Source organism: Sylvia atricapilla, chromosome 10 (assembly GCF_009819655.1).
Source record: "Sylvia atricapilla isolate bSylAtr1 chromosome 10, bSylAtr1.pri, whole genome shotgun sequence".
Lineage (NCBI taxonomy): Eukaryota > Metazoa > Chordata > Aves > Passeriformes > Sylviidae > Sylvia > Sylvia atricapilla.
The window spans coordinates 9,442,387-9,462,400 of NC_089149.1; the positions used below are offsets into that span (position 1 = coordinate 9,442,387).

The 20,014-nt window shown below is 53.5% G+C and overlaps 1 protein-coding gene across 1 annotated transcript; it reads left to right on the forward strand.

Moving 5' to 3' along the window:
• The first annotated feature begins 1,596 nt into the window (after positions 1–1,596).
• On the forward strand, positions 1,597–4,236 carry NMUR1 (neuromedin U receptor 1). The gene is made up of 2 exons (XM_066326448.1): positions 1,597–2,491; positions 3,730–4,236. Exons 1-2 carry the CDS (start codon positions 1,597–1,599, stop codon positions 4,131–4,133), a joined length of 1,299 nt encoding a protein of 432 aa, XP_066182545.1. The 3' UTR covers positions 4,134–4,236.
• Positions 4,237–20,014: the final 15,778 nt, after the last annotated feature.

Consider the following 20,014-nt stretch of genomic DNA (forward strand, 5'->3'; position numbering starts at 1 on the left):
GGCCGTCGCACGGAGCGGGAACGATGCTCCGCCGACCCCGATCCCCCGGCCCTCCTCCCCGGCTGCCGGAGAGCCCGGAGCCGCGGAGCCTCAGCCCTCAGCCCTCAGCCCTCAGCCCTCAGCCCTCAGCCTCGGCCGCCGCGGGCGGAGCGGGAGCCCCTGGGCTTCTCCGGCTCCGGGCGGCTCTCGGACCGGTCCTGCACGTCGAGGAGAGAGGAGCGGCGGGCGGAACGGGGATACGCAGCCCTGACACGCGTCCGTGGGGCTTAGGAACCGTGAGTGGGTCCGTGTGTGTGTGCATACACGTACATGTGTGTGCGCGGGTCTGCGCGGCGGCAGAGCACGGGTGTTCCGGGCACGGCGGTGTCAGCACGGAGCACGGGGAGGGAGCTGAGCCGGACACGGAGCACGGGGCGATGCTGCGAGCGCAGCAACTTCCCCGCACCCAAATGTGACGGGAGCCGGCTGGAGCCGCCTGATTAACGGCGGAGTGATCCGGGTGACCCAGGGACTGCACATCTGGAAGTGGGAGACCTCAGGAAGCCGCTGGGTCCATCTGCATTTCCCCGAGATGAGGCCGGACAAGCGGGTGCTGCACAGGCTCCCGCGCCGGACGGTGCCAGGGCGGCCGCGGGGCTGATCGATGCTTTACTCACCACCGAGGCCACGGAAATGATAAATGCCGGCGTGGCGAAGGCTGCCGGAGGGGCAGGAGACTCCTGTGCCGCCCTCCCCGGGACTCTCAGAGTCGATGGAGTTTATTACCTTAACGTTATTTCCTCTCTCCGAAGGGCAGCTTTTAGGCAGCGCTGCTTTTCAGATAAGGAGCCAGCCCCTGGCAGGGGCAGGGTCTCGGCACCGCGATTTGTTTGGCCAGCGGTGGGAAGGGAAGCCCCTGGCACAGCCCCCAGCCTCTCAGTTGACAGCGGACAAGAGGGAGAAGGTGGATAAGGGCAGGCGCCTTCTCCGAGCTGAGCTCCGAGGGGAAAGCAGCGGCAGGATTTCATTTGCCTGCCTCTTAAGGCAGTGAAGTCTCCATCCCCTCCCACACTCCGTCTCCAGAGCTGACCCTGTCCGGCGCAGGGGTGGTGGGACCTCAGCGTTCATCTGGAGTTTCCCAACAAGCCGTAAGTCCTTATCACGTTGGAAAATCAATTTTCCCTCTGGCTGTTTTATTGGTTGCCCTGCCAGCCATTCTACATACCCAGCAGAATTGCGGCCAGAAGAGATTTTTGGGGCTGGCTTTTGGGGGCTGTGTCCTGCTTTGCTTACAGAGCAGGAAAAGAGGACAGCCCTGCTGACATTCCCTGATGGGGCAAAGGGGCTGAGGTGGACTGGGGAGCTGCCAGGGTTGTTTGTGGATGGGAAATGGGGCAGGAAGCACTTGGGAAGCCTTTGGGAGTTTAGGTGGAAGTTTTGTGTGGTTTCCCAAAGGAAAAAAGGCTGTTTCTGGGGCAGGATGGGTGTGAGAGTGCAGAGCCCTGGTGGTCAGCAGAATCCCATCACCCTGACACCAGTGGGGAGAGGGACAGTGGGAGCAGGGGGTGCAGGTAAGTTGGGAAAACATCCTGCAAACCTCTCCATCTCTCCACAGCCATGAATCCCTATGTCAACAGCTCCAGCTCCGAGTTCCCCCTGCCCCAGCAAGAATTCCCTGTGGAGCCCATTAGCCCTGATCTCAGCAACAGAACTCACCCAGAGACCTTTTTTGACCCTAAGGATGCCAACCTGACAGAGGAGCAGCTGCGGGATAAATACCTGGGACCTCGACGGTCCAACTTCTTTGTCCCAGTCTGTGTCATTTACCTGCTGATCTTCTTGGTGGGGGCTGTGGGCAACACGCTCACTTGCATTGTCATCCTCCGGCACCGGTTCATGAGGACACCCACCAACTACTACCTGTTCAGCCTGGCCGTGTCCGACCTGCTGGTGCTGCTGCTGGGGATGCCACTGGAGCTGTATGACATGTGGAGCAACTACCCCTTCCTGCTGGGGGCCAGCGGCTGCTATTTCAAGACGCTGCTGTTCGAGGCCGTCTGCTTCGCCTCCATCCTCAACGTCACGGCCCTGAGCGTGGAGCGCTACATCGCTGTGGTGCACCCGCTCAAAGCCAAGTACGTGGTGACCAGGAACCACGCCAAGAGGGTCATTGTCACCATCTGGGTCTTTTCGGTCATCTGTTCCATCCCCAATACCAGTGTCCATGGGCTGCAGCCTCTCTACGTGCCAGGACGGGGATGGGTGCCCGATTCAGAGATCTGCACCCTGGTGAAACCACGCTTGACCTACAATCTCATCATCCAGGTCACCACCATCATCTTCTTCTTCCTGCCCATGGGGACCATCAGTGTCCTCTACCTTCTTATTGGCCTGCAGCTCAAGAAAGAAAAGATGCTGGAAGCCTTGGGAGCCAAGACCGGCAGTGGCCGCAACTGCCACAACACCCAGGGGCAGAAGAAAGTCAAGAGGAGACAGGTCACAAAGATGCTCTGTGAGTCAGTGCTGGGGATGGCAGAGCCAGAGAGTATATCCCAAGGCTGTGTTGGGAGGGTGCTGGGGAGAAACTGAGTCATGGACAGTCCAGAGCACTGAGGCTAGGTCATCCCAGAGGAAGGTTGCGGGTCTGGCTTGCAGGGTGTTGGGGCAAAGGCAGATCTGGTGATTCTAGTGCAGAGTAAGGATTGCTTGGGCCAGCTCCCTCCAAGCCATACTATATCCTCTCCTCGAGGGAAGTGCAGGGTGAGAAAGAGAAAGGAGGAGGGTTGGGATGGGGTAACCCACTCCCCATCCCTCCACCCAGACCTCAAATCCTGGTGGCATTGTGGGATTTCCCAGAAGGGTGGCACTTCTGCCCAGCCCCACAGCCTCTGTAACTCTAATGGGGCAATGACCCAAGGCTGGATTGAAACATCCTCTTTTCCACTGCTCTTCACCCTCGCTCCCCTTCCCAGCATGGTTCCCAGAGCCGCTGGCCCTCTTCCCAGGAGTGGGAGCTGGCTGCCCTTGGGTGGCTGCTTCTCCCCGGCATGCTGACCTCCACACGCTCCCAGTCCCGTGATGGCACAGCCATGGCAGATTGCCCAGCCCAGCAGCAGAGCGAGGGCTGCTTCTCCCTCACCTCCTAGACAAGTGGTAACTCTGCTTTCCAAGCCACTTGGGCTGGGCTGGGGACAAAGATGGACCTGTCCCCACAATGCCACAGAGATGCATTGAGGCATAGATACGGCAGAGGACCTCAGGACTGCTTGTACATGTACATACCTACACCCTTTCCTTTCCATCAGCAGAGCTGGGTTATAAAACAAAACAAAATCAAAAGCAGAGCACAAGGAATGGTCTCAAATAGCTCATGCTCCTTGAACTTTGCTGGTGAAGGTGGCAGGTTTCCAGAGGATGGATGCCAGTAGGGGAGTGAGTCCCCCAGCTGTGCTGCATGGCTGTGACAGGGCCAGCTGCCTGCCAGTGAGGAGTGCAGAAGTGTAGCACTGAAGGGCCTGAAGTAGCACTGGCAGGAGACGGAGGCAGGAGATCCTGTCCAGACCTCCAGCCCTGCCATGACAAGTCCAGAAAGCACTGAGGGGACCTTTCCCCTCTCCTTCTTCCTCTCTCTCGTTCTTCTTTGCTATGGCCAAAGCTGAAATGGGGCAATTCTTAGCCAGGGACTGGATATCTCTATGGAGTTGGTGATCCCCATCCCCCCAGTAACACCAGCTCCTTGTCTCCCCACAGTCGTGCTGGTGGTGGTGTTTGGGATCTGCTGGGCTCCCTTCCACACCGACCGCCTTGTCTGGAGTTTTGTCTCCACCTGGACCAGCAGCATGCTCCACATGTTCCAGTACGTCCACATCATCTCAGGTGTCTTCTTCTACCTGAGCTCGGCTGCCAACCCCATCCTCTACAACCTGATGTCCACCCGGTTCCGGGAGATGTTCAAGGAGGTGATGTGCCGCTCCGGGCAGCGCCGGCCGTGGGCGCGGAGGTACTCGCCCAGCGTCACCCGCACCACCACCCGCAGCACCGAGTGCGAGGCCCTGCCCAGCACCAACGGGCTGCCCCTCTCTGACCCCGAGGAGTACGAGCTGGAGGACATGGAGAGGGACCAGGACACTCCCCACGCCACGTCCCTCTGCTGAAGAGTGGGAGGATAGGGAAGGATTCTGGGACCGGCTTTCCTCACCACCAGCATCCATCTGACTGTGGCACTCATCCTGTGGTGGCGAGCGGGGTAGGGGTGATGGAGGGATGCCAGCCTCTCTGTGCCGTCCCACTGGGATGGAAAGGCTGGTTGTATCAGCAGCACTGCTCCAGGGACATGGTGGCAGTGGGCTTGCTGTGCCCTGGATGCACTGCAGTGCATCCCACTGTCCTCAGCACTAGGCCTGGCCAAGGCCAAGGCATCCCTTGTGCTGTGGAGACAGCTGACTTCTACGTCAGGGATATGTCAGCAATCCCTAAAAATATTCCATCCCTCCTGGCTCAGTGGGGTGAACTCACAGGTACTGGAGCTGGGGGCTTAGGCATCCCAGGCTGTTTTGGGACACAGGGATGGATGGGTGTCCCCAGAGGTGCTTGCACCTGGGCTGAGACGCAGGGGAGTATGAGAGGTTTGCATGTGATTGTGGAAAAATCCCATGGGGAAAAACGGTTTGTGGGTGTCTTCTCCCTTGAGACTTCTTCAGGGCTGTCTGGCACCAATGTGACCCTGATTTTCTGGCACATCTCTTCAGTGGTGCCAGCTGGTGCCTGGATGCAGGGTGCTGGTACAGCTCCTTTCTCCCAACCTTTCTCATGGTCTGCATTCCCAGCCCTTTGAGGGCAAGGGAAGGAGCACGGCTGCTCCCTCCAGAGTTGGAGTCCGTGGGGAAAAAATATGGGACAAAAGGATCTCTAGGCTGTCTGTAGTGCCAAGGCAGAGCTCCATGACTGTCTGTGTCACAAGAGTATGCTCCCCTCTCCCCTCTCTGACCAGCACGTGGTGGGTGCCAATCTCTTCTTCCTCTGCCCACTGTGGTCACCTGAACTTGTGGAGAATGTGGGAAGCCCTCCTCCATCCCTGCCCTGCATGGGCTTAGCATCACTGAGAATTAAAAAAAGCCACTGACCTCATTTGTGCCCTGCTTGTGTCCCCCAGCACCCAGCTCTGCTTCCAGCATGGGACTGAACCCAGGCCATGTTCCTGGGGAGGGTGACAGGTGGGCCATGTGCCAGGGTGATGGACACCTGATCTCCCTGGGGACTCTGCTGCTGTGGTGGGTCTGCAGGTCCAGGGACACTGAGGGCACGGCAGGGAGGGCACAAGTGGGATGACTGCACCCTTCCTGGTCTCTCAGGGTGAGCTGGGGCTGGGGCCTTTGCAGAGGGACAGCTGTCTCTGGAGCTATGGCCATCAGTCCTTCCCCAGACACATGGCTTGGAAAATGTCACGAAAATGCCAGGGAGCGTGGGCTGGCTGGTCATGCTCTCCCAGGCTGGAAGGACCCATCGATTTCCTGTCTGAGATCAATGCTGCTGCCTTCCCCATGTACACCAGGTCCTGCAGGATGAAATATTGAGGATCTGAAATAGAAGCTGAGGGACCGCCCAAGAAGTTTGAGCTCTTGTTTTGCCCTATTTACTCAACCCCAACTGCCTCATGGCTCACTCTGGAGGCTCCCCTGGCTCAGCATTACATGGCTGTGCCTCTGGTCAGTTTGGGCTAGCCTGGGGCTTGCTTGAGCAGAACTGACTGAGCAAACCCCAGGCAGAGCACTGGCAGCTGCTGCTCTGCTCTCAGCCCCTCCTAAGTACATTCCATGGGACCATAGCCAGGCCAGTGACCAAGAAGAGGCAGGGTTTGGGGCTTGCACACTCCCTCCAGCCCCATCTACCCAGTCCCGAGTTCAGAGGCAGTGCAGCTGGCTTCCCCTGCTCCCCATTCCACAGCCACATCTGCCAAGGGCAAAGCCCTTGAGGGGGTCCTGATGGGTGCTGCTGGGTGAGGGTGGGCATTGGGCTGCAGTAACTTTGCCTTTCAGGGTCCTGCTGATGGCTTGCAGCCTCTCTCTGGAGGATGTCAGTGTGGCCGAGGGCATTGAGATCTGTCTATTTGATCCTCTCTCTCTCCTGTTGGTGATGGTCCTGGCAGGGGACAGCACCCTGGTAGCCATGTGGGGCCCCTTGTTGCTGCTGGGTGGGTGGATGTGACTGATGCCTCCTTGATGGCCATTATTGCCCCATCTCCCTTCACCCAGCTGCTTCCTCAGCCATAAATCTCCAGGGAATGGCTTTTTAATAGGCAGTCGATAGTATTTTATAATGTAGTGACAGACGCCTGTGTGGAGCTTTGGGGTCCCTCGTGCTGCACACCAGGCAAACTTGTCCTGCTGCTCATGAGCAGCCAGGCTGTGCAGGGATACAGCCGTGGCTGCTGCAGCTCAAGTTCCTTAGTCAGTGTCAGTGTGTGTTCCCAGGGTTTTTTTACAGGATCCTCAGTTGCAGCACGGCTGGGATGGAGTTCAGAGCAGCCAGAAAGGTGAGGCACTGGCTTTGCCTTTATCCAGCCTTGTGTTCCCAGCTGCCCAGACATCTCCTGACCTGGGACTCCCCATCCTCCTTGGTGATCCCAAATTCTCCTCTCTGAGATGCACGAGGGGAATATGCAGCTGAAGCCCTGATATTTTGGGTGGTGATGCTGGGCCTGCCCCACCACCTGCTCCACATCCACAGCTGGGCCAGGATCACCCTGGAAAGCATCCCCAAATCTTGGCAGAGATGTAGCTGCAGCACGGCTGGTGGCAGTTCCTGGGTGGAGATGTATGGGCAAACTTTGCTCCCCTGGATGGGTTTTGATGATGTAGAGACTTCCTGGGTACCACATGCCAGCTGGACTCCCAAGAGATGCTGGAATCAAAGACTACTGGGCAAGTCTTTCAATCCTGTAATTAATAGTAAAATCTGCATGAAACCTAATAAAAAAGGAACTGATGTCCTCAGGGAGAATGGTATCCTGAAGAGCATTTTACACCTCTCCACCACTGGGAAGGCCATGGTTGATGACTCCTTCCTGCCTCAGGCTCATTGCAGCCCCCAGGAAGGGAATTACAGAGGTGTTTGCTCCAAGAACAATACTCCCCACTGCCCTGAGCCCTCAGGATCAGCCTGGCCCCTGCCACCTTCCCAGTATAAATTGGAAGGATTATTTCTCCTAGGGAGGTGGTAGAGAAACAAAGGGACCCGAGGAAATGCAGCAGGTGAGGATGGGCAAGTTGTTCCCACTGCTCCCACCCGTGTAACTGGCTGGGGGAATGACTGGTGCACCTTAGGATGGGTGGGCAGAAGGAGCATTCCAAAACACTGCCTGGGAGTCAAATAAATATGACCCACACGGGTCAGGGTAGAGGTGAATTGAGGGGCCAGGAGTTGCAGGGAATGTGTGGATGCCGTTGCTCCGTGTCTTAGCTGGGAGAAGCATCTCTCTGTCCCTGCAATATGGAGCATGTGGTCAGGTTTGGCTCCATGCCACCATCTCCTCTCCAAACACTTTGTTTCTGAAGAGCTGTTCCCCAAAACTTGTCCATCTGTCCTCTCAGACTTACAGCAGCTTCTGTCCCACTGCCAGCTCCTGCCTAATCACCTGCTCCTGGCTGCAGGAGAACCCTCCTGCCCTGCCACCCCCCTGCCTGCTCAGCTCCTGGAACTGTTTCCCCGGATGCCCTGAGTGACACAGTGTGTCCAGAGCCTCTAGTGAAAAGATTTATCACCATAGCTTTGGGGATTAAAAAGCAATCCATCTATGAGGCTGCCCCAGCCTTGTAAGGCTTTTTTTTTTGTGCTGTGATTGTTTGCAACAAGCATGGGGTGGGATTTCTTTTCCTTTACGGAGCCAAACTCAAGTTTTACAGCAATTGCCTTGTATATTTGTAGCCATGATAAATGGCTCCAAGTGTGCCAGAGGATTTTTTGCTGCCCCTTTTCAAGGCAAAATGGTTTTAAGGGAAGGGTTGTTTTTCCCTTCTTTCACACTGCCATGGGATGGGGAAAACTGGTACAGTATGAATTTGGCAAAGCCCTTGTGGGTCTAGGAATGAGCAGTCCCTGTCTAGGGCTGCCCAGCCATGGATGCAGCACAGCAGCCTTTCCCACCAAGATCCCAGCCTTTGTTAGGGGAGGAGGGAAGCAGGAAAATATAGAGGTCAAGAAACTGTGCTGGGTTTGAGCTTAGGCTGCTTTTTGAGACATATTTCATTTATTCCCCTTATTCCAGGCTAGTGGCAGTGGTGAAAAGCCAACACATAATCCCTACAGATGGTGATGGGCAGCACAAGATAGGCAGAGGGGCAAACAGAAATGCAAGAAATCACAGAATCATGGAATAGTTCAGGTTGGAAGAGACCTTTGAATGTTTTCTAGTCGAGTCCCTAGTGTATATATGTAGAATTTGATTCTGCTCCTCAGGGACACCTCTAGGCTCAGTGTTTAGGCCCATACCAGAGGCAGCCCATCTTCCTGCCTGGCTCCTCAGTGGCTTCCCCAAGAGCCAGGATTCTCACAGAAATCAGCTTCCAGGCAGCCAGGCAGTGCAGGGAGGCTGGGAAGAGGCAGCATGAGGAACACAGCCCAGCCAAGGGCCTGGATGGAGGAGCTCAGGTGCAGCTCTGGATGCTCAGGCTGACTCAGCAGTGGTGCACTGTGACTGTCACCTGCACTAGGGACAGTCTCCTCTATGTCACAGCAAACCCAACAGCCCTAGAAGGATGAGGCATGTGCAGAGAAGTGATGGGTCCTTGTACTCCACCTCTCCCCACCTTAGGGCACACAAGGAAAGAAAACACTAGAGCTAGAGAGACAAAGGGCATCTCTAAGAAGTGAAGGAGTGTGTGTTTTTCCATGTCTGAAATCCCACTGTCCTGCTGGCAGGATGAGGGAAGGACAGAGGTGCAATGCACAGTGCCCTTCCCCACAGTCCAGCAGGGACAAACCATTAAAGCCACTGGGCACCTTCACAGGCATCAGCTGGGGCAGGATTAAAACCCCACCACAATGGATTAAAAGAGAGAGACTGGTTAGCCCACACCTTCTCCTGTAGCAATTCTGTGGTTGCTAAAGATGGCAGAATTTATGTCAGAGAAGTCTGTGTGATGCTTAAATTGGTTCATGGGGACACTTTAGTTAAGAAATGAAAGTGAAGAAAGATAATTAACACTGCAATAAGTGGATTAAAGTCGGCTGGATGGCTGAGCTCTGAGGCAAGTGGGGACTGCTAACAACTGGCTGTGATTTTGCTGGCCATCTGACTGGGGGATTTAGCTCGGGGCCCTGAGACTGACCTGGAGGACAACAGTCTGCAAAGGGCTTTCCCACAGCCCCACAAGCTGTGCTTAGAGTCTCCAGCCTACATATCCCAGGGTCTGCCCTGGTCCCTGGGTGGGATGTGGTGGATGAGGGGGCACCAGTCCTCTGGATCTCATTGAGGTGGAGCAAATTCCAGCATGAAGAGGAAGGCTGGGAAGCCCAAACTGCAAAAAGCTAACTTTTATCTAGTGTTATATATATTTAGGACCAGTGAAACTGACCCCTGACTAGTCCCTATTGTCCCTGACGAGGCTCCTAAAGGTAATGGTGTAGTACCTCAAGGGGGAATGCCTCCTTATGAACTATGTGCTTTTCTATAAGGTCAGCTCCTCTTCAAATATGGTTTCAAGGGTATTTGCTTCTGCTAAGGACTTCCCTGTGTTACAGCCAGGAAGGGAACAATAGCCCTTGCTCCTTCACTTCACCATGCCCAGATGGCATTTTCCCCTCCCTCCTGGCACCTGGCAGTGCTTGGGCTCAATCTCTCCAAAATAAGTTTGAATGAAAACAAGTAAGACCTAAGGTATGGACCCAGGCTCAGCGCTAGACTCCAGCTGTCTCTGCTGCAACGTTATTACAGTGGCAGACTTTAATTACGTGGGTTTATCACTCTTGGTGCTTATCATGGCAACCAGGGCGAGTTTGTCTTCTCAGTTCAGGACTATTTAATGTGGCACATTGGAGAAAGCTGTCTGAGAGGATTCAGAGGCCAAATTCATCTTTCTTGTTATCTTTCCTGGGCGGGTGGAGTGACTGTGTCGCCTTAATGACCATCTCACATTAACGATGCTGAGACTGAGCATGAGACATCCCCTCCTGCCCGCCCCCGGAGCTCACATCAGGCACAGGATGGCTCCAGCTGGCCCTGGGGCTACAAGCCAGGTCAAAAGCTGTGTATGTCACATAGGAATCAGCCTGGGGCTGCCAGGATGGGAGGACACAGGTTCCCAGCAGGTATTTGGCAGAGACTGATGGACGGGTTCTCCAAGACCATCTCCATGACCTGGCAGCAGGGCAGGCAGTGCCTCAGGGCAAGACCTGCCAACAAGCGGTAGAAAATGGAGACACAGATAGATCTGGTTTTCCTCAGTTCCTGTGCCTGGCCTCTTCCAGGACAGCTGATAAAAACTCCTTTCTGCCTGACACTTGCTTGTACTGGCTTGCAAAGAAGCTCAGCAGCACTGCCCTCCTTCATCCCCAGGCAGGGAATGTTCCTCGAAGGGGGAAATCCCTGAGACGTTTCCATGTGTCCTTTTGCACGGCAACAGCCACAGCACACACAGGGCTGTCCCCTCCCCAGACAGACCTCCCTGTGGCAGGCACCTGCTTTTCAGTGTCCTTGAGCCCTGAGCCCATTTCTCCCTTCCTGGCATTTCCCACTACCCCTATGACAGCATCCCATCCCCCCTCCTTGGCCATCTCTGGCCCAAAGCATCCCTCCCCTGCACACCAACCCCTCCAGCACTTGGCTTGTTAAATTCCTTTTAATTTGTCATCCCTTGCTCAGAACAGCTGGGACCAATTTGGTGCTGCTGTCACTAGAAAAAATCAAGTTAATGACAAGAAAGACATTATAATTTAGGGGACTCATCAAGCCTCACTGCTGTATTAATAAGGAGCAGGGAGGATATTGCTGCTGCCTGCTCTGCTCTTCTCTCCCACACCTACAGCCCCAAGCCATCCTGGGAGCCTGCTAGCAATGTCAGGCTCAAGCTGACTTATTGCATCGTGGTTTGCAAGCTCTTCACTCCTCTGGTGTTTTCCAGTGATTTCTGCTCTGGCTAAAGGAAGATCCACATCTCTCTGCAGATCTTCACTTCTCCAAACTTATTCCGGCGTCAGCTCCAAACCTCTCTACCAAGCACTGATTTAAACAACCGCCTTGCACAGATGGAAAAGCAAATGGTTTGAGCTGGATTTCGTTCCTATTTTTCTGTGGTGATCCCGACTGACAGGCGGTGAGTCCATCTGGCAAGAACCTGAAACACAGCAGCAAGTGCTGTGCTCAAGCATCATCTGCAAGATGAGAGCTGGGTGAGGACCCCTTCAGGCCCTTCTCATGGAAGAAGGGAGATAGATAAGATGCGTTTCTGCAGATTCAGTCAAGGATGGTCGAATCAGATATACAGCAGCAAAAAGCTGAAAGAAAGAAAACACAGTAAGTGTTGATAATTGGACTGAAAAGCACCCATTTGCATTTATTCTGCAGGCATGTGTTGGGAGAGGCTGGGGTCAGCAGTGAGGCACTCTCTGCATTATCCATGGTTTCCTCTCCAAACCTACTAGAAACAGATTGGGGGATCTTCAGCCCCATTCAGGATGTCCCAACACTCAGCTTTTCTGTCACAGTGATGATTTTGGTCACTGTGCTCGAGCCAGGAATTGGGAGAACAATTTAAAACAACAGCAAAGACAAAGCCAAGCAATCTGATACCCTTTCAATTCAATACCCAGAGGGAGCCAGAGCATCTCCAAGCACAGACTGCAGGGAGACATGGTCCCACTGCAGTCCTGCTCTGTCAAAACCAGGCTTATCCCACAAGAGAAGGATTTAACTTCTTTCTCCAGAAAACAACCAGACATTGTGCTGTGAGCCCCCAGGCTGCTGCTGTACCTCTGAGCCCCCCTGTTCACTGCCTTCACTCCAGACTCAGCGGTGGCAGGAGCAGGATCTCCTTTCTGCAGGTGAGAGCAAGGGCAGCAGAGGTAGAAAAACGGGTCCTGGTTTGTGCCCCTTTGGTCTGAGGCACTGGGCAAAAGAGAGATGGCTCAATATGAGTAAGCTAAGTGACTATTCCTGCTTGGTGCATTTCTGCACCCTCCAGCCATTTCTGTGCTAAATGCACCTTTCAATACCAAGAGGGTGAAGCTCAGGCTGTGGAGCACTGCACTAATCCTGCAGTCATGACAGTGCAAGTACAGCTCAGTGCCCCTTTAGACTCACCTAGATTTGCTTTTAGCTGGTTTTCCAGCAAAGCTGGTTTTCCAGGGCAGGCACCTGAGGATGCACTTATCCCCCCTTTCTGTGTTAGAAGTGGGAATGGCTCTTGGTGCCCCACACTTGGCCAGTCTGCAGGACGCTTTCAATTGTCCCAGCCTGTTTTTTTGGCCAAGGCTTTGGCAGGAAATGGTTGGTGAGACCAAGCTCTGTGTTATGCCCTGCACTGCTGCTGGTGTTCATGAGGGCCTAGGGCAGCCCTGGACAGAAACTGCCTTTCTCCTCTCTGCACAGGCAGCCTTCACCCACAGTGTGATGGGGCCAAAGACAACCCATTAAAATAGAGAAATCTGGCTCCATTGTGGCTGGAAATGTTTAGACTTTCCCTTAATTTTCCCCTTTTTCTTCTGGACCTTTCTCCCAGTGAGATCACCTTTTGCAAACAGGTTTGCTCCCTCCCAGGCTGTGGCTCATCCACTGCGGATCTTTTATCACTTTCACCTGGGTGATGCTGGCCCTGCAGCAGGAAGCACTTTGTGTGGAGGAGCTGTTTCCCTGGAGCCATACCTGGAGCCAGGGTGAGGATGCAGGGACAGGATGAGCCCCAGCAAGGCAGCAGGACCAGCAAGGCAGGCTTGGGCACACCTCAGCTCCAAGGCACAGGGTGATGCCACCTGCACCAATTTCAGCAAGTTTAGGCACGAGGCTATGAGGCTCCCAGCCCAGAGGGTGCAGGGTTTGGCAGCCATAGTGGTCATGATTCATTCTGCTTCTGAAAAAGGGTGCAGAGCAAGCACTGCTCCACAGCACAGCCCCCAACCTCTCCCCATCGCTGCACGGGCACATCCTGAAGCCTCAGAGCAAAGGAGAGTGGAGACACAGCAATGTGTTCCCTTACCCTCACAGCATCCTCAGGAAATGTTTCTTTTCTAATAACCCAGCAAACCCTTACTGAGGCTGTTATACATATGTACCAATATAGGTGTGTATTCTCAGCCTCAGAAAGGCTTTATTAGTGTAAAGGCAGCAGCTCACTCAGTCAGCGCTGCTTTTCCTGGGGAGGTGGGATACTGGAAGCACCAGTGCTCCTTCTCCCCTGGCTCAGTGTTCCCCTTCAGGTATATCCAAAGCACCTGAGGCACCTTCTTCCTCGTCCCTGGGGCTGTAAGCAAGCACATTCCCTTCTCTTTCTTTCCAGACTTCTTTTTTTTAAGGACTCTGTAAAGGAATATACTTAAAGAGGTTCAATTCCAAGCCATGAATCAAATGTTTGGGAGAATTGCAACCTCATAAAGATAAATCAAACTACAAGCAGTGCTCAGAGGTTATTTACCCCACTGAGAATGACTGTAAAATCCACACTTTTTCCAATTGGCAGGGTACCCAGGGAGCCCGCCCTCCCAGACAAGGCATAAGGTGCCAACTACTTGTAAATTATATTCATGGACCTTTGATTGGGCAGATGCTGCATTATTTGACTATGGCACAGGACAGAGAAAGTAATGAAGGCAAACAGTGGCAGAGCCACCAGAAAAAACAAATCAAATAAGGGTTTGACAGCATGATTTGTACTTGGATTTGCTCAGAGAAAATTGCAAGTGCTTTTGGTTTTCATGCTGGAGGTCAGGAAGGGCTGTGTGGGCTCCCCTTATCCTTGGGCAGGGGGTTGTTGACATGGGTTTGAAAGCTTAGGTGGAAATTTTTCCTCTGGTGGATTTTTAGCCCATATCTGCTCTGAAGTCCGTGAAGTGGTTGCAGGTGGAGTAACCCAGCGTGCCATGGCTGGAGGGGCAACACCTCGACCGTGGGGAGGTGGAAAAGAGCTCAGCACAGGATGATCTTGAAAAGGGTTGCTCTCCTCATGATGCTGCAGGTCTTTCCTTCCTCCATCTTCTAGAAATGGCCCTTGAGTATCTCCCCCTGTCCAGGGGACATGAGATTCCTGCCATGTGCTGGGCTCTGAGGTCCCTACAGGTAGGAGCAATACAGCCTCCACCTTCACTGGGTGAGACCCCCTCAGGAAAAGTGCAGTAGCCACCAGCACACCATGTTTTGAGGGTTGACTCTGCTTCTCTCAGCAAGCAAATTGGCCTCTCCAGCTTGGAGCAGTGCTCATTCAGCTCACTCTTATGTGCTTAATCCCAGGCAATGTGTAGGCTCTGCCCTGTGCTCCACATCATGTGCATAATAAATATGCTAAAGCAGACAGCTAATTATTGGGAATGTAGAGCCCGGCAGGAGGTGGGCAGGCATTCTCATGCCTTTGCCATGGCTTGTTATAAGAGGGTTGTACTGTTCAGATTCATCTTCCTGATCCCATGGCTGACAACATCCTAGAGCTGTGCTGGGGGCAGCACTGATGTTGAGAGCCCAGACTCCTCTCCCACTGCCATGGCCAGGGGCTTCCCTGGGTTAGGGGCTGCGCCCTCCTCCATGGTCCTTGTAGCCCTTTCCTGTTCCCCTGCTCCCTGGGATAAGCTCTCGTGCTCCTGCAGGTTGTCACGGCATTAATTCAGCCCTGAGGTGTTTCACTGTGTGCTCCCATCCCACGTAACTATCCTGTTCCTCAGGAGCAGTTCGTGCCCCTTCCTTGCCATGATATAAGCGATTATTAATGCATTAGCGTTGGGCTGCTGGACCATAATGTCTTTATAGTCAATAGCATTAAGCATTTAATTACCCAGCGGGATGAATCGATGGGCTTCTTTCTTTGCTCGACAATTAAAACCGACCAGGAGAGATGCAGTGTAATTTTCAGTGCAATTTTCAGTCTGCTTTAAGCTTCCTCTGCCATTTGGTACACAGGGAGATGAGCTGATGGCTTGTACAGGATGGGAAGGAGAGGACTTTTCCCTAAGAAACCATGTTCTTGCCTCCCTCCCAGGATGCAGACATCATGATCACATCTTGCCCAGCTAAATGAGACACCACTGGGTCATTCAGGACTAGGTTTTTCAGGTCTGAGGCACCAACAGTGTGGAAATTATTGCTCTGAGTCTCATTTTTAACTATGGTCATGGGAAGTTTCAAAGCAGTGGTTTCATCTCACATCCTGCAAGTGGGAATTTCTGTGGTGAGAGCTGGTAAGTGAAACAGCCCAGTGTGCTGCTGGGATGAGGCACAAACAGCCTGAGAGTGGTCTGGGCTGGAAAAGTACCTTCAGCTCTTACTTTTAACCTCCTGTTGATGGAGCTTGCTGCAGGAGGACAGATGGATGGTGAAATCTGGATGGGCTCAGTCTCCCTGATGTCCTAGCTCTGACCTCTCCCAGGCTCACAGGTGGTCTGTACACCTTGACATCTGCCCAGGTCACTTCAGCTCTGCAGGAACAGTCAAGTGCAAAGTAACCCTTTCCAAAAAATAGCCCATGGCTGGACCCTGCAACCATGAGAGCCCTTGGTGTGGCTGTTCCCTCACAGAAGTAAGTTGGGACAGGGGCTTTGCAAGCTGCAAAAATGAGACTCAGCAGGCAACTTTAACTGGGAGAACACAGGACAAAAGCTCTATGGGGAAACAACAGAACATTTCCCACTGAGCTTAAGAAGCCAGCCAGCACTTCCCATTGGCACTGATGCCTGTTTCCTAGAGCAGTTTTGGCTCTTGCTCCCTGGCACAGGTTGGGACATGTTATACTGGGGACACGTGTGTGTGTGTGTGTGTGTGTGTGTGTGTGTGTGTGTGTGTGTGTCTCTGCTCTCCCTGATATTATTTGGCTCTGTTCTGCTTCTAGAGGTAAGGACACAGGGCAGCCCCAGGTTCACCATGACATGCTGCTCACTGCCCTTTCTGAGTGATGGGTGCATGTGGCTCCCAAGCAAGGATGAGCTCACCCCCTCACTCAGACATAAACACAAAAATAAACTTTAATATCACAGAATCTTCTGAGTTGGAAAGGACTCACAAGGACGATTGAGTTCTTCTTAAGTGAATGGTCCAAATGGGGATCAAAATCATCAGGGGAGTGTAGAGAGACTCCTGCTTTTCCAGTTTAAACTCAACAAAGATTCAATTTTTAATTTTTTTTTTTAATTGAGAAGGAAAAAAGGAAAAAAAATATCCCTGGTTTGGGTTTGTTCCAGGCAGAGTGTCTGCCTTCCACTGGCCTTGCGCCCAGGAGCTGCCAGGAAATGGAAATAGCCCAACACAGGCCTGGGAGCAGAGGGAGCTTCCAGCAGGTAAAATGTGAACAAACAGAGACAAAGGCCCAGGTCACTGCTCCGTGGGGCTGTACCAAGGGGCAGATGTGCTGAGCCGCAAGACTGTGCAGATGTTTTACCTGGATGTCTTCACAGCCATCCCTGGAGACCCAGTGCTTGTCTGGATCTTATGCCCTATTGCCCCAGCTCTGGGAGGTGAGTACGATGCAGAGAAATGCCCATGCAAAGAGGAGTTTCCCCCTCTGGGCTGTCTCCACAAAGGTCCTGGAAAGCCTTCCCAAAATGCTGCAGGGCAATGCAGGAAGATGTGCAGTTGCATGGGACTGTGACATGCTCTGGCTCTGGCATTGCTAAACTGGGATCACCTGTAGCTTCTCTCCAGACTGACTTCCTCTGAGTTATAAAGGATTTGCATGCCTGCCTATTCCCATCTCACTGACTTCCACTTGGAGTTTCTCTACTCCAATGGAGAGAGAAAGGTGCCCCCAAAGTCTCCTCTCACCACCTAAATTGCTCCACATCTGCCAATCCTGGTCTGTCTTTATCTCACACCTAGTGCACTTTTCTCTCACATATCCTTTTTTGACTAGGGCTGCATTTGTTCTCCTGCTGAGCAGATCCAGAGGGGAATGCACCTGACTGGGAGGCTGTGTGGGCTTGCTGGGGGTTCACAGGCAGACCACAAGATCCTGCTGCCAGCTCCAGGCAAGGACTGTTGGAGAGAGGAACTGGCCTGCTAGAAGGGACATCTTACAGGAATTGATGCCTTCTGGAAAAAGATACCCCCTTTTTCCCTGCAGTGTACCAGAAATGATCACTACAAGGAATACTTGGAGGTCAAGTGGAGACTAAATCTGCATGTGCAAAACTCCCTAAACTTATAGGTTTCCTTGTTCATGAACCTGAGGAAATGGCACAAGGATGTGCTGGGTAACAGCATCTGCCAGAGTGACAATGGGTATGCCTGGCTCCAGGGGCCCATCCCAACTCCTGCAGCATCCCACCTCAAGAAAGGATGCTTCCCAGAGAAGAAATCCCATACTCTGTCAGGTGCTGTTGACTTTCATCCCTGCAGGCCAGCGTGTCCCAAGCTGCCCATTTCAGGGCAGAGGACTTGCACTTTTCTGTGCATACTTGAATTAAGTGCCATTTGTCACAGCAAGCCCTGCACCCACTTCATCCTCATCACCCTTGAGGACTCTCCTCTTGGCACAGACAGGGAGATAATGAAGAAAAGCCTTAATTAGACTGCTACAGAGTCCCATCTCATTTGCTGTCCTGCATTAATCAGGGCCTGGGGAACTGTGCAGTTGGGAAGAGAGGGGACAAGCCCTGAGTGCCTGGTGCTGCTGGGTCACCATCCATCAGCAGTGGTAGCTGCTGGCTTAGGAGTAGCATGATGGGGTGAGGTGGGCACCAAGGGGGCAAAAGGATTTGTCAGTGGGACAGGGGGTTGTTCAAGAGGTTTTGAGCAGCACCTAGAGCTGGGAATTGGTAAATTTGCTTTTATAGTGGTTTTTTTCTGCTGTCACCTTTGCCATGCCACACATTGGGCCACTGCTCAGACCACATAGCAGGTGATATCAGGCTAGGGCACTCAGGGACACGTTTGATTGCTTTTCTAGCACGTTTCCTCCTTCTCTGAGCAACCACTGGGAGATCCCTGACAAATTTTTGGCAGCCTGCACAAGCCACAGGTAAAACTTGTCCTTTCCCGACTGCACTTGGCTGCTGCTTATATCCGGGCGAGTATCAGATGCGTCCCCGTATCTCCTGGGATCTCCGAAGGAGGCAGGGCAGGATGTCCCGGTCAGATGCACCCAGGGAAGCGCGTCGGGAGGAGCCAGGTGTCCCCACGGGCTCCCACTGGGGACAGGCAGCCTTTTGTCACCATCTAGTGGAAACACGCAGCCGCGACCTGCCACAGGCTGAACGGGGCGTTTGGGGACACACTCTCGCCTCATCTGTGATTCCTGCGGGGTTCCCCCTCAAGCTGGCCACCCAATTTTCCTGGCTTTTGGGCAGCCGCGTTTGCCTCGCAGTCCAGTTCCCCCTCAGCTCTGGGCAGCGGCAGCCGGGTAAAGTGTTCCCAGCGCTGCAAGGCTCGGGAAAAACACAGGGATGAGTGTCTGCTATTCCAGAAAATGAGAATCCATGGCAAGTCCCTCCTGAGGTCTCCACTGAACCAGCTAAATTCCCTTTATCTGTGGAGTTACATAAACACTCCCAAGCCACAGACATGCCACAACAAGAGACAGCCATAAAAGCACCTAAAGTATATTTACAGCACAAATAGAGCTGTTAAACCTGCTCTTTTGGCCAAATTACCCTTCTCACTGATGCTTCTCTGTGACACTTCCCTCGGCCTTGAAATTCCCGTAGCTGCCTGCAGAGGAGCTGGGCTGTGCTGTGCTGCTGGGACAGACCTGCAATGAGGTGTGTCCCAGAAAAAGGCTGGCCTTGCTCCACTCTGGCAAGTGTCTGTTCTCCTGCGCACTGCTGGGGCTGACTGGAAATCCTGGCCACACATGGGATACAGGGAACAGCCCAGCCTTAACACTGGCATCTGCAATATCCTGGCTAGTTTCCTCCCTGCAGCATCCTGAGCCCTTTTGGCCATAACAGCAGCTGCCAGGGTTGGGCCATATCCAGACCTGCTCAATGGTGCGTGGAAAACACAGTCTATGGATTGACATGGAGTGTGGATTAACACAGTGCATGGACTGACATGGAGTGTGGATTAGCACAGCCCCGTGGGCAGCACTGGCTCTCCCTCCTCTGCACAGGGTGCTGTGCTCCTTCCCACAAACGCTGGGTTCTGCTGCAGCCTCAGAGGCGCCAGAGGCAAGGACAACCTTCCAACACACTGCTGGGGAAAGAGACAGAACACAGGCCATACTGAGGTGTCCCCTGCCAGGGTTGGGAACCACGACTGGCCAGCTGCCAGCCCAGACCTTTGCAGATCCCACTGCTGGCAGTGTTATTGGACACATGCAGTGTCCCAGCTGCCAAAACTGCCCCTGGCTAAGACAACAGTTGTACCCTTCTCATGGCAAAGCAGCCTCTCACAGCACTGAGAGGAACCAAGGCCAGCCCCAGCACAGGCAGCAGAGCTGTTCAGGCAGTCATGGTACATGATTTTACTGCACCACATGCATGGTGAGGAGAGTGCAATCAGCTCTTGCTTCAGACAGTTAAAAATCACTTTCAGGTTTCTCTGTCCTACATTCCATCACTCTGCATCCCCTTGGGCCACACTTGGTGTGTGTCACTGCTTCCCCCATGCAGTGTCCCCACTTGGGGACAGCTCCTGCAGCACACAGTGGGACAAGGGCCAGATACTGCTATTTCACAGGCAGAGTCCAGCTGCCCTACACAAGGGGTTTTCCCAAGTGGGATCCCCATCTGCCTGCATGTATGTGACCAGGGCCGAGACACGGGCAGTCCCAGCTGTTCCAGTTCCTTCCCTCCTCATACTGGCAGGCTCTCCACAGGCTTGGCTTATTCCTGGAAAGGCTGATTGATCCCATCACCTCTCAGTGAGGAGGTTCCCTTAGCTATGACTCAGTTTGCCTGGAAACTGCCTCTC